Source organism: Pipra filicauda, unplaced genomic scaffold (assembly GCF_003945595.2).
Source record: "Pipra filicauda isolate LSUMZ 115617 unplaced genomic scaffold, ASM394559v2 scaffold12_size5214236_pilon, whole genome shotgun sequence".
Classification (NCBI taxonomy): domain Eukaryota; kingdom Metazoa; phylum Chordata; class Aves; order Passeriformes; family Pipridae; genus Pipra; species Pipra filicauda.
Genome location: NW_024103763.1, coordinates 1,833,367 through 1,850,148, shown reverse-complemented (window position 1 = coordinate 1,850,148; position 16,782 = coordinate 1,833,367). Strand labels below are relative to the sequence as shown.

Here is a 16,782-nt window from a genome sequence, read left to right as displayed (position 1 = left end):
GTACTTCCACCATCACTGCCATTGCATATGGTTTGTGTTTGGGTTTTTTTACCAGGCTTTTATTTTTTTTAATGTTTTATTTTATTTTACTTTTTTAAGGTATAGAGCAGCTCCTTTTCAAACAGTGGCTTTTTTGCAAGTCTTGAATATGTAGTAAATGTGTTAACAAGCCAGTAATGTGTTCTTCTGGTTTTCAATCATTCTCTATATGCAGATTCCACATGGGAATTTCTGCGGTTGATTCTTGACCTCTCAATGAAAGTTCTGAAACAAGATGGAAAATACTTCACACAGGTATCATATCTGGATGTAACAAAGTATTGCTTTGTATCTATTGCAGTTGTATATGTGCTGCATTTTTCAGTTAAAAAAAGAGGAAAAAACTAAAAATCTACTACAAGCTGTTTTTCTTCTCCTTTTAATGACTTTAATTTAGGCTTTGCTAACTGACTTATCTTTTTTCATTATTTCAGCTGAATCTGTAGCACTTTTGTCTTGAGTTTAAAAGCATAATTTTAAGAATCAGCAAGACATATTACAGAATATTGTAACTGTAAGCAGATTTTGGAAAAACAGAGCAGATATACTTTAGAAACAGATATATGGTTTTTAAGCTAATGTCTCCAATTGTAGAGTGTAAGACATAAAAATTCATCATCCATTAAGGTGTAAAAATTTGAGGTAGGTGCAATGGGACAAGAAAATTAGTCATTTGGGAGTAAATACTCTTTTTACTTGTTCTCCACTCCTAACACAACTCATTGGTTTGGCCTCTGCAAAACACATTTTGAACATTTGAATAAGTTTGTTTGAATATTTGGCATTTTGTGAAGTATTTTATATAGTCATAATTTAGGTTTTGTCCTTGTGTATGAAATTTTAAGTGCAGCTCTATTTAAAAGGAAATAATTCACAATTTGTATACTTACCACAGTGTAACAGTATTACCTCATAGATAATGTCTAGATAATACAATTGTGGATTAGCTTTCAACTGAAGATACTTTATGTAACCCTGAACTTGGAATGCCACAAAGGAGTGTGCAATTGTACAAGAATGTGACAGGAGCCAGCAGATGGTTGAGTGAAGTCTAAGTCTCTGAAGCTTTATTTCTTTAGTCATGCTCATACCTTAACTAGTTTTCTGATGTGTGGAGCATCTGAGTACTGCATTTTGGAAAAATCTTGTTAAGGTCTGAAATAGCTTAGCTGAAATTATATATTTGAGCTCTATTCCTGTCACCATAGAGTTTCTGAGGTGTGTAAAGGAACTGGTTTACTGTAAAACTGTGCAGGTTTATAAAGAAATGCAAAACTTGTAGGATAAAGCTTTTGTCAGTTCGGATGTGCTGCTTTATTTTAAAATGCTCTGGTTGTAAAGGCAAGAGAAATTATCTTGTGGCTGAAATATAAGATGAAATATCACACTGTAAATCTTAATGGCTTTTCTTCCTCTAAATAGTGGAAATATTTATGACAGACTTTAATATCGAAAGGACACTGCATCTTTTGGACTGAGCAAGCTGTTATGTTGCAGTCATTGTAGTTGTAGCATACACAGTGAGACTAGCTGGCTGTATTAGAATGTATATAAATGTATATCTGTGGACAGGTTTTGTCAGACTTTGAAGGACTCTGAGAAGAAGCTTGTGCTGAAAGCTGGAGCGATGGCTGTGCTGCAGCAGAAACACAGGGGGGTTGTTTTGTGCCAGCTGAAACCAATGGAGGTTGAGACCGGTGCAGCCCTGCTGCCTGTCCTGTCCTGGTGGAAGGAGATAAGTCAGCTCTCCAGCATCTCTGCTTGCACAGAAAGGATGGACAGCAGTACTGAACCAGCCCTGGTGGGTTTAAGCTGTTGTGAAACTGCAGTGTTATGTTTCATGGTCCCAAACAACAAAGCATCCGTGGCAGGCTGGGAAAGAAACAATATTAAAGTGGAAGTGGTGTGAATTTGGACTTGTGGGTAACTGGTAGCCAGTGAAAAGACTGGGGTATAGAAACAGTGTACTCTGGAAACTTAGTCTTCCTGAGGGTGTTGAAAAAGGAGAATTAATACTGGGGCAGACAGCTATCAGAGCTTTTGATACATCTACTGATACACTATGCGGCTCATTTGATGGTCCTTGTAGCCTCTTCCCAGTTGGGCCTGAGAAAACAAAACAATCCACTGTAAAAATTGAATAAGGCTGTGTAGTGGGCTTGCATGGCCAGGTTTTGGTAGTGGGTGTGTGTGTGAGGGGGGCTACAGGGGTGGCTTCTGTGAGAAGCTGCTTAAAGCTTCTCCCATGTCCTACAGAGCCAGTGCCAGCTGGCTCGAGGACACAGACCCACTGCTGGCCAAGACCAAGCCAATCAGTGGCAGTGGTAGCACCCCTGGGATAACAGATTTCTGAAGGGGAAAAAGTTGCTGCACATCAGCAGTTGTAGCCAGAGAGAGAAGGGAGAATATGTGAGAGAAACAGCCCTGCAGACAGTGCAGAAGAAGGAGGAGGAGGTGCTCCAGGTGCTGGTGCAGAGATTCCCCTACAGGCCATGATGAAGACCATGGTGAGGCAGGCTGTCTCATGGAGCTCCACAGTGGAGCAGAGATCCACTTGCAGCCCCTGGAGGACCCCATGGTGGATGCCTGAGGGAGGCTGTGACACCGTGGGAAGCCCAGGCTGGAGCAGGTTTCCTGGCAGGACCTGTGACCCTGCAGGGTGCCCATGCTGGAACAGCCTGTTCTAAAGGACTGCACCCTGTGGAAGGACTCACACTGGAGCAGTTTGTAAAAACTGCAGCCTGTAGGAAGGACTCATGTTGGAGAAGTTTGTGGAGGAGTGCCTCCTGTGGGAGGGACACCACGCTGGAGTGTGTGAGGAGGAAGGAGTGGCAGAAACATGGGATGAACTGACCATAATCCCCATTCCCCATCCCCAACAGTGCAGCAGGGAGGAGAAGGTAGTGAATTTGTGAGTAAATTAAAGCCCAGGAAGAAGAGAGGGGGTAGGGGAAGGTATTTTTAAGATTGGGTTTTATTTCTTGTTATCCCACTCTGATTTGGTGAGGAAATTAATTGAATTTATTACCAAAATTGAATCTGTTTTGCCTGTGATGGTAACTGGTGAGTGATCTCTCCCTGTCCTTATCTTGACTCACTAGACTTGCGCCTTCCTTATTTTCTCTTCCTTGTCCAGCTGAGGAGAGGAGTGACAAAGCGGCTTGGGTGGAGACCTGGTGTCCAGGCAGGGTCAACCTACCACACCCACAGAAGACTCAGTAGTCTGGTCATAGGATGAACAGTCTATTGGGGTGCTTTAAATAAAATCAGCTGTCTATAACTTTAAATTTAAATTAGGTTTTGAATTAAACTAATTGAAGCTGGCTACTTAAAGGATTGCATTAGACTGTGGAGAGAAGTTCAAACATGACCACTACCAACTTTGGCAGCTTAGTCACACACTGGGAACTCATAAATGATTTTGAATGCTCGACTGTGTTTGCTGTTAAATGCCAGGGGTTTTTAGCTCTGCGTATTAACATTGGAAATGTAAGTTACTTTCGTTCTAACTAGCTATTTCCAGGATGCTTACCTTATGTAGCAGGCCTTGCTGAAGGAATCACATGCCTTTTAAGGCAGTTGTGTTTTTAAAGTACAGGACTCTGTGTGCCCCCCAGGCCTGTCTTGAAGTGTGTTTTGGTCCTCTAAAACAAAAAATGTTAAATATCGCTGTTAAATGTCCACTTATTTGTTAGAACCTCATCTTTGCTACAATGAGGAAATGTCTCATAGAAAAGATGCAGCAAAAGGGTCATTGTCGTGTTGGTTGCTGGCCAGTAGCTATAGTTGCTTCTTCTGCCTTGGCATTATGTTGTATTAACATTGGAAATTTCCTTTGTAGTTTGTAACCTGTCCTCTGGTAGTTGCACCTTGAGCAGAACTGTGTGCATCTGGTTAGGATGTAATTTATTTCAGTGCTCAAGAAATGCTTTACCCAAAAGTGGAATTGTGTTCACAGAATGCCAACCTTTCACATACTGTATTGCTGCCTGACTGTCTAAATGCCACTGCTGGGAAAAATAAATGGAAATGCTCATCACCTCTTCATTGAGCTCTGCACAAATTTTAGAAAATGTTCTGGTCCACACATAAACTGTTAGCTGCCATAATCTAGAGCTGTCTAATAGATATCTGTCTAGATAGCTGTCTAGATAGATATAATTTATCTGAGATCATAAAAAAGAATTATTTTTTTTTTTGGCATGCTACTCTAACACACCTGTTTATTCCCTTGGGATACCTTCCTTGGTGATGCTCAAAACGATCTCCAAATGCTAGTGCAGAATATCCTTTCACCAGTAGGTGGAGGCAGGTAACCAGTATTGCCTGGCAGCATATTAACACTTACAGAGAAATCGTGGTTTTTCAGACTATTTATTCATATTCCTAGGGGATAAAAGAACATATGTGGCCAATTTTAGGATGCAGGAGGGACTTTTTCCTTCTTTCAGCTCTGAAAAGATATCAAAGGACAGTTAATGGATGTCATTCTGCTGCTTTTAAGTCTGTGATTAAGTATATTTGGGAAAAAATGCCTCCATATTTGCTCTATGCCTCCACAAATAGTAATCACACTTGGAAAAAACCTTACTTGTATGAAGAGCAGCCTTGCTTTGCATGTCCTTGTTTTTTTAGCTGCACCACCCATATTGAGTGTTGCAACCCATAGGACCTGGACAGAGAGAGAGATGAGCTTTATGTCTTTTAGCCTGCAGAACTTGTAGCGCTGTCTGTAGGTTTAAGACCTAAAACTTGTTTGTGAGAACTTATTGTTAAACATAATCCCCTTACTCTGAGGTTCAAGGGTCATATGGGGTGCTCTATTTCCTTTCTTACTTCTTTTGAAGTGTTTAATGATATAGTGTGGGTGTGTGTCTGTGAGGTGTTTAGTGTTGCCTTCTTCAAAGGGAACCAGTTACAGGTGCAGGTTCCCAACCATCACAGTGACGTGGGAGTTGGTGAGGGTGTGAGAACTTGGTTTATCCTGAGGTCCAGTTTCATCTCATACACCTTCCTAGTGACTTCTTTCTGAACACATAAAGTGTTTTTACAGTACTGGACCTTCTAAAATCCAATGTGATTTTTTGATTGCCCAAGTGATTTCTTTCAAGTGAGAATGTATACTTGTAGATACCAGCGTGATATGTTTGTGGCTTTTTTTTTCCCCTCAACCATCACTGTCTTGTACCTTCCCCGTACGATGTGAAGATTGTCCCAACAGCTGTGAAACCATGCTCTGTAAGATGCACAGACTGATTGTAAGGTTGTCTCTGGGTGTCAGGGGATTATGTGCAGCTAAGAAAATGCCTTTTTCTGTGCTGATTTTTTGTTCTGTTGATCTAATCCTTTGAGGTTGAGAAGGCTATAATTTTCAACCTGTTTATGAAGTGGAACCTTTAAAAATACCTCTGAACAGGAATTTGCTCCTTCCTGATCTGGGTCATGCAGCCCAGGCAGGATAGAAACTCAGACCACTCATGGGTTTGTGTTGCAGTAAACAGCGCTAACCCCTGGTTCAAGGGATCATGTGTCTCCCACGCGCACATGTGGCCTTTCACCAAGCCGTCTCTTCCTGGCCACTCTTTAATACAGTGTGGCCCTGCCCTCTGAGTGTCCAGACCACCATCATGTTGCTCCATAGTTAGACTCCTTTTTTTGACTGCTGCGTGGGTTTTCTAATTAGCACTTCCAGTGAGGGAGGAAGGTTCTTCTTGACTGCGACGTGAAAGAAGGCTGGGAGAATGGATGTATGTCCCTGTGTGAGCCTCTGTGATTTCTTGGCAGTTTGAGAGACTTAAAGGCACAGACATTTCATTTCCTTATGTTACTGAGAGTACAGTTTTAATAATTGATTTTTTTGACCAGTGGAGGTACCTTCAGTCAGGTTTGCCTCCCGTATCTCCGTGAAAGCCATACCTGTCAACCAAAACTCAAGCCTAGCTTTGATGCTGGGTGTTTCATGCTCTGTGTGTCTCACTGCTTTTTAGTCACTCTGAAGTGAGGAAGGATAAAACCCAACCTTGGCCATGTTCAGTTTTGGCATGTCGTTACAAAACAGAACCCCGTGTTAAATTAAAAACAAAAATGAAACTTCTCTGGTATATGGTCACAGACAAAGGTGTCCAGTAGCAATGATGTGTAGTGTAAGACATGGAAGAAATGGGAGAGTAAGTAAAATGGACCCTTTCCCCTGCTTTGGCAAGTATGGCAAAGGGACCCTTCCACCTGCTTTCAAGTTCCTGGTTTACTTTCTAAGGGTTGGAGGAAGCATAGTGGCCTAAGTTCAACTTGTAACCAGTTGATGGGCACATCACCTTTATGCGTGGCAAAAGTTAACTGGAACTTAATAGGGTTAATTTAAACAAATTCTTTTTTTTTTGCTACTTATTTTAAGGAATGTTTTTTATTGTCTTTCCAGAACTAACAAAGCATAAATTTGTTATGCATTGTGCTGTAAGAAACCTCAGAACTAAACCCATGGAACTATAGAATGTATGCCTTAGGAGAGCCCAGAAAAAGTTGGTGTTGGGGGACAGGCATGAACTGTTGAAGTGTGTGCAAGCACTGAGCAAACTCAGGCTGTGAAACTGTTCAGGAGTCATCAGTCTTAAGCAGGTTTTATAAATAGAGATCAGTTAATCTCAAAGTTTAAAACTACCTCAAGTACTTTCATGTCAGAGAGATGCTTCTTAAGGGGTAAAAAAAATTTCAGCATTCCCCCAGTTCTTACCTGTCAAATTGTTTGACATGGAACACAGATTAAGAGGGGGGCATGCAGAGGAGTTTGGTAGGGTTTTTGTATATATTGAAAATGGACTGAACAGTGTGGGAGAAAAAGTGATTTTGCTTATTTCTTTGGAAAAGTGTAATTGGTGAGTCATCAGCTTTAAACCTTATTAAGCAATGCTCAGTTTTAGTTATAGTTTGAGTATATGGTGTCTGTCCCAAATCTTCGTTTGTGAAGCCTAGCCATGATGGTGATGTTGTCTGTTCAGAACAAATGATGTACTGCTGTACCACATAACTCTTCATTAGGTGGGGGGAGTTAAAATGAAACACTGATCCCTGTGTTACATTCTGGGCTTGGTTCCCTGTGTCATTTTAGTGATACAAGAAGACTTTTTTTGGAATTCTTAACTCTGTGTTGAGTAAAGCCAGGTAATTGTAAAAAATTGTAACTGTGCAGAACTATAAAATCCCCTGGTGTGTCTCTAGAAGAAAGAGGTTAATAGAACAGCCAGGTGGGTTGTCTGAGCCTTTAGGCAAGATCTTGATTTGGACGCTGGGGAGTTGTGAGTTTGAAAAGTAAAAATTGCTTATTGGCATGTTCATTGTTCTTGTAATTTGTTTTCCATGGTGTCTGCAGTGATTCGTCTCCTTCTAGAGAAGGGAGAAATAATGAAATATTGAAGTAACAGGCTGGGAAACTGTGGATACTTTTCTATCATTGTGTATCCTATTCAATTTACTACATAATGTTGGTATGCTCCAGAAATTACCTAGCAGTGTTTTCTATTTATAACTCAAATTACACGCAGGTTGTTTTTTTAGTTTTCTTTTGCGTTCAGTCTGATGGTGAAACAAAATTATATGTTTGGTAAAGGGCGGCTGAACCAAAAAAACTGCCACAATCCCCTGGATAATAACAAGTTACTAAACAAGTAATACAGCAGTCTGTTCATTGTTGTGCTCAATTAGTGTTAGTCTCTTACTTTTTTACAAACCTCATTTGTTTTCTAGTGCCCAAACGCAAATACGAAAAATTCAATATAAAGTGTCATCTTCCTTTACCAAATAAAAAAGTACATGTTTCTTTGTGCAATATGATCAAAATTATAATCAAACATGTTTTATGCAAGTTATTTTGAAAAAGGGCTTTCAAAATTATAATTTTCAAAAGCTCATAGAATAAAATAGAATCATAGGATATCACTAGATGAAAGGGACCCACAGTAATCATTGAGGTCTAGCTCCTGGCCCTGCACAGGACAGCCCCAAGAATCACACCATGTGCCTGAGAGTGTTGTGGAGATGCTGTGTTAAGATTTTTTAAGTTGAGGTTTTCTTTTCAACTTGTGAAAAATTGTGCACAGTGCAAAAAATACATTGAGCAGGATGTGAAAAATTCAGAGGAAGATTTGTAGGATGAAATCTCTTTTCACTTCCTCTGGAAATAGAAATATTTTAAATACATTGTGAAAAAATCCTACTAATAAAAAGTAGGAAAAATAGTATAAAACCCAAAGACAGAATGTGCATTTTACAGTTTGATTCTAGTTATCATCTAATGTTGTTACAAAGGAAAAAGCAATGTAGATGGAGCTATTTAGACATACTGATTTCAAATAAGATCTCTGCTTTTTTGGCCTCTGCCTGTTAACTGTTGTTTTAAAGAGTGCAGATAGTATATGTTGGTCAAATGCATTTTAGTTCCTCGCTTCCTTCCTTACACACATCTGTGTGTGTGTAATTATTTTAAGGCTGTTTTTAAAAATCTGAGAGCACCAAAAAGCAGGAAACAGAAAATGAGTCTTTCTTAAAGACTGTTCTCTTGGTTTTAAAAGTTTCATAGTGTGCTAGCAGAGAATTACATGTGTGAAACATAAGTAGTGCAGACATTTTGGAAGCATTGAATAAGTCTTTGGTTCCTGGGGTCTCATAGAACTTGACCTTTGTTTCAAGTTAGAGGTCTTAAAACATTGAATAAGCTGTGACTGTGAGGGAGCTAGAGTTTTCTACTAGATTTAGCTCTTTTTTTAATTGAACCATCTGCATTCTTTTACACTCAGGTTCAGGTTTCACACGTTATTGAAGAGCAGGAAGGGACAAGATTATTGTGTATTCATTAGCATGAAGGTTTCCTTTTTGTTCTCCTTTTTATCTTCTGTGGTAAATGTTCCTCCACTAGAAGTGGAAAACAAAAGCTGAGTAGTTTGTAGACCATGCAGTGGTGACCACATTCAACTTTGCTTGGTTTTAAATTAGCGTCCAAATAACTTGCATTGGCCGCACTCTTAAGATAATTGTATTTAAGATCATAAAGTATTTACTAGTCTACTCAGTTATATAGGTAAGAGATGCAAGAAACTTGATAAAGATTTTGTATTTATTCAACTTACACAATTAACTTTTATTGCTTTGGGTGGTTGGTGTTTGTTCAGTCTGGTGTTCTGTGAGCTCACTGTTACCACTAAATCTTCAAAGCCATTATAGATATGGAGAATTCACTCCTCTAACTAGAGTTTTCTCTATATGGGCATCCCACATATATGCTGCAGTAACTTCTGCTTGATGATAATACTTAACTTGGGACAAGGTAGTGCTTGCAATTAGGAGTTGTTTTGGGTGTGGGTTTTTCATTTGTTTGGGGTTTTTTGTTTTCAAATTCCTCACACTTTGTAATCCTTGAGATGTGTTCGTGCTTGGTATTTCACAGTTCCACTGTAAGAAGAAAATTGTCAAAGCATTGATTTTTATTTTGTTCAGAAAAGGATACTACTAATATGCGTAGACGAATTAAGTCATGAATCTAAGTGGAAAAAAAGTATCATAAGAATCACTTCCTTTTCAGAAGCACAATATGCAGAAACTTAAGACAATGTACCCCGAAGCCAGGCGAAAACTTCTGTATAATCTGATCTATTTTGTTATATTGCTGTGTTTAAAATGAATAGGCTATGTTTTTTTTAATAGTGCATTTAAACATTGTAAGATCTAGGCAATGTTAAATAATTGAGAAAATCTGGATGTTGTAATACTGTTTACTAATATACTTAAGCAATCATAAAGAAAATGATTACTGAGTAGACGTTATAGGTAAACACCACATGGTGGTCTGTTTTAACTGAAAGCCCTAATATAAGGGTTGCTTCTGCTAATGAGGATATAGATAATCTCTCCATACTTTCTCTTTCTTGAAAAGATACAAATTATTGTTTGCTGTAGGCAGAATGAAGACAAGCTGTTCAGTATTTGCTTTGTAAATATTAAATATTAAGAACAGCATGTATCTGGTTCTGGAGTATGTGGGAGCCTTGCAGTAATGTCAAAATGTATATATTCAGCTGAAACTTTGCTTTGATTTTGACTGGGACTTTTCTTTTTTTTTCTTCAGGGAAACTGTATAAATCTGACTGATGCCTTGACTCTGTATGAAGAACAGCTTAGCAGGCTTTATTGTCCTGTGGAGTTCTCAAAAGAAACAGTGTGCGTTCCCTCCTACATGGAATTGTATCCTTAAAGAGCGAAAGAAACCAGAGACTGTGTATTAATAAATCAAGCAAGGCTAGATTGCTTGGAGGTAATGAACTCAAGCACAAGAAGGAGTTCTAGTTTAAAATCACTATTAATGTTTTTTTCATAGTAAATGAACTACTGCAGTTTTATTTTGAGGGTAATTGCAGGAATTGTTTTCCAAAGGTGCCATAACTTCACAGCTGAGGAAATGATCAGCACCTTTCAAGATCAGACTGTGTTTTACTTAATGTTTTTGAGTGTTTCCAAGTTTATGTGATGTAGGATAAACTGTATGATAAAGGTAATGCTGCCCGGGAGTTCTGACAAGGCTATATCTTCTTCCTTTCTTTTTTTTTTTACAAAAATAAGAGTCTTCATACAGATGACCATGATCCAGATCTTTAAATATTGGCTGATAGATCTATTCTTGAACATACAGCTCTAAGACATGATTTTTAAGGCTGGAAAGGGGGGAGGATAGTGATTCCTAACAATCATTACTAATTAGTGTTACTGAAAAAAATATTCCAAGTGGCAGAGTTATACATATTTCTTGGCAACATGTCATTCCTAAAAATAGTCCTTCAGAATTTCTTCGGTTTGTGAGTGGCAGGCAAGCTAAAAGTTTAAACTTCAAGCCATTAGCTCAAGTGGTACATTTTGATCTGCTGGCTGCATTTGACTTGAGTGTTTACTGCTATCGTGTGATCGCCCCGGAAATGTTTCTGAAGGGTAATGCCTGCTGTGGTTGTCTCTCTTGACAGGAGGCATCCTTCCAGGATTCTGCATATTCATAATACATTAAGCATGTGATACTGTCCCAGCCTTTCTTCTGTGTGTTCATTTTGCCTCCCTTCTCTGGCTCTCGGTACTGTTTAATGCTGGAGCCTGCTGCTCTGGACTCCTTACTGACTATAACAAGCTCCTCCTGTTTCTCATTATTGTCAGCTTTCCTGTGAAACTCAAATTTGACCTTACATTTTCAAGACAAAAGAGCATGAAGGAGGATATAAAGATACCTGCCCTTACAGCTTCAGAAAAACAGGTTATTTTTGTCTTTACAACTGCCAGGCCTTAAAGCAACATGCCTTGAAGTAGGCATCCTTGAACTGCTGGTCAAAAGGAGAATCCAGGGAGAGTTCAATTTTGAGTGTTTTACCTACTCTATGATCTACCAGAGGTTTTCAGAATTGAAATATTAAGTAAAAAGAACTATTTCCATTTTAACTGTGCACTACAAACTTTGACTTTTTTTTTTCCCTTAACTGCTTATTTCCTCCAGATGGGTATTCTACACTATTTGGAAGAAGCAAACTGACATCTGAACATCAAGATTGAGATTATCCTAAATGTACATGCTGCATGGAGCGTATAGGCCTACCACATGCTGCATATTGGCATCCTGAACCTTTAAATTATATGCTGTAGATGATCCTGAAACTTAGTCATGCTATTGATTGTGAATTCTTTAAATGTTTTTTTATTATTATTTTAATTTAAAAGCAAATGGAAAATGTATATTTTGACGAGCTAGGGTGTTATTTTTGAAAGTCAACTTAAAGATGAATAAGCAGCAAAACTATATAGCTGCTGACTGCACTGAACCTTTAGAATGTGATCCTTTTTATTTTTTTGTAGATCTTCACAAACTGATTGATTAAAAAAGACATCTTTAGCATTTCATCCCTGAAGGGTGGTCCATGGAGTTTGTTTTTGTTTTTCCAACAGATTTTTCATCTGTGGTGCTTTTCAAGGTTGGAGAGGGTTTTTGTTTGGTTTTGGGTTTTGTTTAGTTTTTTTTTAATGAACAATGCAGTGCTTCCATATAGAGAAGGGCATAATTAAAAAGAAAAAATCTTCTAAGAGAATACCCCAAATCCTTTATTGCAAAGGGAAGAAAGCCAGTTTTAAAAATTTCGTTTATTTACTCTAGTTTCATTCATCATAATCTCTGCTGCAGGAGAAGAATCTTTGACCTTTCACCTCCTGGAGTTCTTTGGCTGCTACCATATTGATTATTTGGATTCTGATATGGATTTAACAGTGAGTTATAGAGGCACTTTGAACTGTTTAAGCATGAGGATCAAAGCTGGTTTTCCATCCCACCACAAGGCAAGAAACTGAGTGCAGTGAGGTTCTTATGGGCATACTCTCCCCAGCCTTATGGGAAGCATTAGATTTCTGAAGCAAAGGTTGCTTTAGAGGGTGAAGAAATGTGGATGTGACCCATCTTCATGTGCCCCTGTACTGAATGTTTTGAGGCTTCAGTAGGGGAAGTCTTAGTCGTATTGCCACAGATTGACCATGTTGTGCGAGGCTCTTGCTGAATTAGATTCACTTCCAGTATAAAAATCAGTGGAAGCTAAGATTGCATTGTAGTTCCTCTGAAAGACAAAGCATTTTTCTTAAGCAGTTTCTCATGTTGTCTAAAGTTATATTTTTGTAAGAATTTGCTATGTATTGCCTAAAACATTTCTTTCAGTGTTTAAAAATCCCACTTGAAAATAGATAGGAAGGATATAACCATTCTGTGCATTTCTGTATTTTTCCGGGATAGAATAAAAACTGCACTATTTCCCTAAACACTCTAATCCTGAAAAATAATGATTTTTTCCCATTCAATACCTAGTATCAGCATTTTCTTAGTTTTATTGGAGAGAGTTGATTTGCCCTCCCAAGATACTGTTAATGAATACAAAAAAAAAAAAGCTATCATTAATCTGTATTCTTAAACCATACATAAAGAAAAATTTTATTGCATCCCACATATATAAACTGGTCATGGAATCCAAGTAGCCTCTGTAGAATTCCAGATTGATACCAGAAAACTTGCAAAAATTTGCTCTTTGTTTGGTCTATAATTGGTGTGTAATTGTTAAAATATTTTCAGTTGGGAGTGCCCATAGAAACATTCTTCAGTCTTGCTGTTTTAAATTATTGCAGTTAATTCTCCAGTATACATGGGGCATAGTTCTTCCATGGCCTACAGCTTATGCATCCCTAAATACTCCCAAAGAGCAGAACTTCCCTCTAAAAAGGAGAAAAGTGCATTTCCCTGAGGGTTTTAGCTCTTTTGTATGCATCCCAGAAAATACCTTTATAGTATTACCTGTAACCTAGTAGTGACCCTTCATTTATGATACAGGACTGCAATCAGTATATTGTATAGCTGCAAATGAGTGCAGATGTCCTGTAAACAGATAGGTGTATCCATAAGTTTGCAAGCATGAATATCTCCATTGATTCTTAGTGTGATTACTCATGTAGGTGAAATTAAGCACACAGGCACTCACTGGGACAGAGCCTACAGAGTCTGTGTTCCCAGGTGAGCCTGACAGATGTACAAATCAGTCACAACAAGTGCAGGTGGCTTGTTTTTTAGCAAGGAAACTTGTGAACTGGAAGATGACTCGATCTGCTTGCTGTACCAAGGCTTGTACTTCCCTTTAGCATCACTGCTCAGGGCTGCCTGAGCACAGAGAGCTCTTGGGTGTGCAGGGATGTTCTCTAATGATTCCCAGATTGACCAGGGGACCTGAATTGCATATTAATAGGTGAGAGGCAGCAGTGCTTGCAAACTTTTTCTTTTCAACAGATTAAATTAAAAAAAAAAAAAAGAGAGAGTTGGAGGAATTATTTTTATTCTTTAAACTTTTTTTAAATGTAGTTTTTTTGAAGTGATAGATGCAGTATAAAGCAATTCAGCAAACACTGAACATTATATTTTTTTAAGTTGCTGAATTGATTTTGAGCAAATATATACACACTGTCGGTCCTTATTTATTTGTTGCTGTAGTGTAGATTTTTTTAAAAGAAAAACAAGTCTGTATTAGAATTTTCAAATGCAAACTGCTATAGCTGATGGGTTTTCCATGTTTAAGGCCAGTTGGGAAATAGCTAGGATTGCTGCACTATGTATGCAAACAGTTCCCAAGATACGGTTAACATTAGAGGTTTCTTAATTATTCTTTGCACTAAATGCTGCTTCCACCTAGAAGTTACTTGATTGATAGTAGTTTGTGCAAGGAGAAGACTGCTGGCGTTGTATCTACTGCATCAGTGCAGTGCACATGTTAAAATAAAGGTACGCTGTTATTATTTGTGTGTTTGAATTGTTAAATCCACTGTGGATTCAGTGTTAAAGTGATGGAATTGATGGGTATGATGCTTAACATTGTACCTCTTTTTTCCTTTTCACATGACAAACATGAAGGTACTTCATGGTCTTTTTACTGAGTATCTTTTCTGTCTCAGATTAATACAGTCAGTGATTTTTCATATAATAAATGCTCAGATAAGATACTCTCTAGTATGGAGTCGCACACTGATACTTGCAGTGGAGAGAATCACTTGAGGCTTCAGTGATATTTGCCTAGGAAGCATTAATTTTCTCTGGAGTGCTGTAGATAGGAATTTGGAGGTTTGTAAGTGTAAGTTTTAGTTTTTCTGCTAAAGTGGCAAGTTGGCTTTGGGTGGCGGTGTGACTCGTGTGACAGAGAAAAGACAGGCTTGGGAGAAGTCAGTAAGACATGGAGAGTGATGGAAGCTTTGACACAGAAGTTTGAGGAAGAGCGAGAAGGGCATGAACAGGATGGGCACATGGAAGAAGTTATTAATCTTTCTGAATCACACCCCAGAGTAATGTCAGAGAATGAAAGAACGTGACTTCTAAAAAATGTAGATTTACATTAGTTCCAGCTAACTGCAAAGGAGAAGTATTTACATCTGCATTAAGTACAGTGATAACAGAAGGCTTGATAGTTGGGAACAAGAAGGGGGAAGGCTTAACTTTTTGAGGGGAAAAAAAGTCTCACAGACTGAGGCCAGGATAAAGAGTAATTTTGGAACGCCTACATGCACGACACGGAACATAGGTACCTCTTGCTATTTTATTTTCGCTGTTTGAGAATTTGAGGTGTTGACAGTTTGCTGGAGGGAACAAGGCAAAGGGACAAGTGAGAGGAAGAGAACTCAATTTCTTATTTTAATTTAGGAACAGGAGACTGCAGATGATGTTGCCTATGGGTAATAGGAGGAAACTGACACCTTGCCCACAGAGAAAAGAGTAGTTGGAGTCATTAGAAATGCTGAAGGAGCAAGTGAGAGAAGTAGCAAAGTAAGCAAGTGCAAGAGTGATTAATAACATTGAACTTAGAAGTACCTTTTTAAAATGTGGATTGCTTTAGGAAGCAAGGAGTGAGAAGTGTCAAATGGGAACTGGAAGGATGTGAAGAAGTTTATACAGTGGTCATACATTTCAATGAACTTCAGAGACAGAAATGGAGAAGGTAGAAAGGAGTGTGAAATGCACTTCATAATTGGAAGTGATGAGAACTGCTGTGCAGTGTCAAGGGAAGAAGGGATGCAGGCCTAAGAGCCATTAAGATGGAAAGGAACTGGGGGAATGAGCCAGGAGGAGGAACCAGAAACGGGACAGCACAACAGATGTGGTGTGGGGATTTGGGGAACACATCTGGACATACAAAAAAAGGAGTGCCAGTCACACTGCTCCCTTGTCCTTTGAAGGTACCAGATGGAGAAGGAGGAGAGATTGAAAATGTTTGGATTTGTTTTGTTGTTTTTTTTAAGTGAATAATGATTGCAAAATGGCTTCCAAGTATTTCAGGAGGTAAAGAACTTTGCTGGAAGCTAAATGATGACCAAAAGGAAACTTCAGATTAAGGAATGTTTAAGGGTAGACCGATTCCCTGTGCAAATAAATACAAACTTCATGAAGCCCAAAGGAAAGGCAACTGTGGGATTTAATCGTCGTGAGTTGTCATTCTGAGCATGGAAGGCTGGAAGGCAGAAGCACCCCAGTGGCATCTCTGCTGTCTTCAGCTCATGGATCTGGAAAATCTGATCAGAACTGGAAAATGAATGAAAATAATAATAACAAAAAGCACCGCTACAGCCATCTGACTTCGAAGTGCCATGACAACTTCATTGTGTGTTACTTGAGAGGATGTTCCATGACCTCAGTTATGAATGCACAGCACAGTGTGCCATACTGCCTGTACAGCACTGTTAGTATGATCTGCCTTGGAAAACCCAAAGACAGAAGTATTTTACTGATGTATAATGGAAACACCTTTGCGCAACTGTTCTTTGTATAGATATAAAAGCACCAATGGAATAAAACAATAGTTTTAGTAGATGAGAATAACAAAGATGAGACTGTACAGCTATGTGAAGCCTTTTGTTCTGGTAGCTGCTAATGTCATCCAACACCTCTCCATTTAACTTTAGTTTATTGTCAAAACTGATGTTTTTGCTTTTAAAAATTATTTTACTCCATGCTTTGTCCAAATTCTACTTTTAAGCTTCACACTGGGACATCTCTTGTAGCACTTAGGTGTTTTCAGTTATGTTTTATAACCTCTGGTTAGTTACTTGGGATGGAGGGATGACAGATTTCTTTCAGGAAACAAATTTTTGACAGTTCATTGTTTCAAATCCCACTGAAGACTGACAGAATAATTATAGGAACATGCCTTGACTTCTGGT

The 16,782-nt window shown here is 38.6% G+C and overlaps 1 protein-coding gene across 2 annotated transcripts in view; it reads left to right on the top strand.

The window, feature by feature from the left end:
* The window catches only part of SMS (spermine synthase), a 50,217-nt gene extending 33,772 nt beyond the window's left edge, over positions 1 to 16,445 (top strand). For both annotated transcript variants that reach the window (XM_027731102.2, XM_039377879.1), the window contains exons 9-11: positions 215 to 294; positions 10,154 to 10,269; positions 11,558 to 16,445. In XM_027731102.2, the coding sequence (XP_027586903.1) occupies positions 215 to 294; positions 10,154 to 10,269; positions 11,558 to 11,600 (239 nt within the window). In that variant the 3' untranslated portion in view covers positions 11,601 to 16,445. The remainder of the gene's footprint in view (positions 1 to 214; positions 295 to 10,153; positions 10,270 to 11,557) is intronic.
* Positions 16,446 to 16,782: the final 337 nt, after the last annotated feature.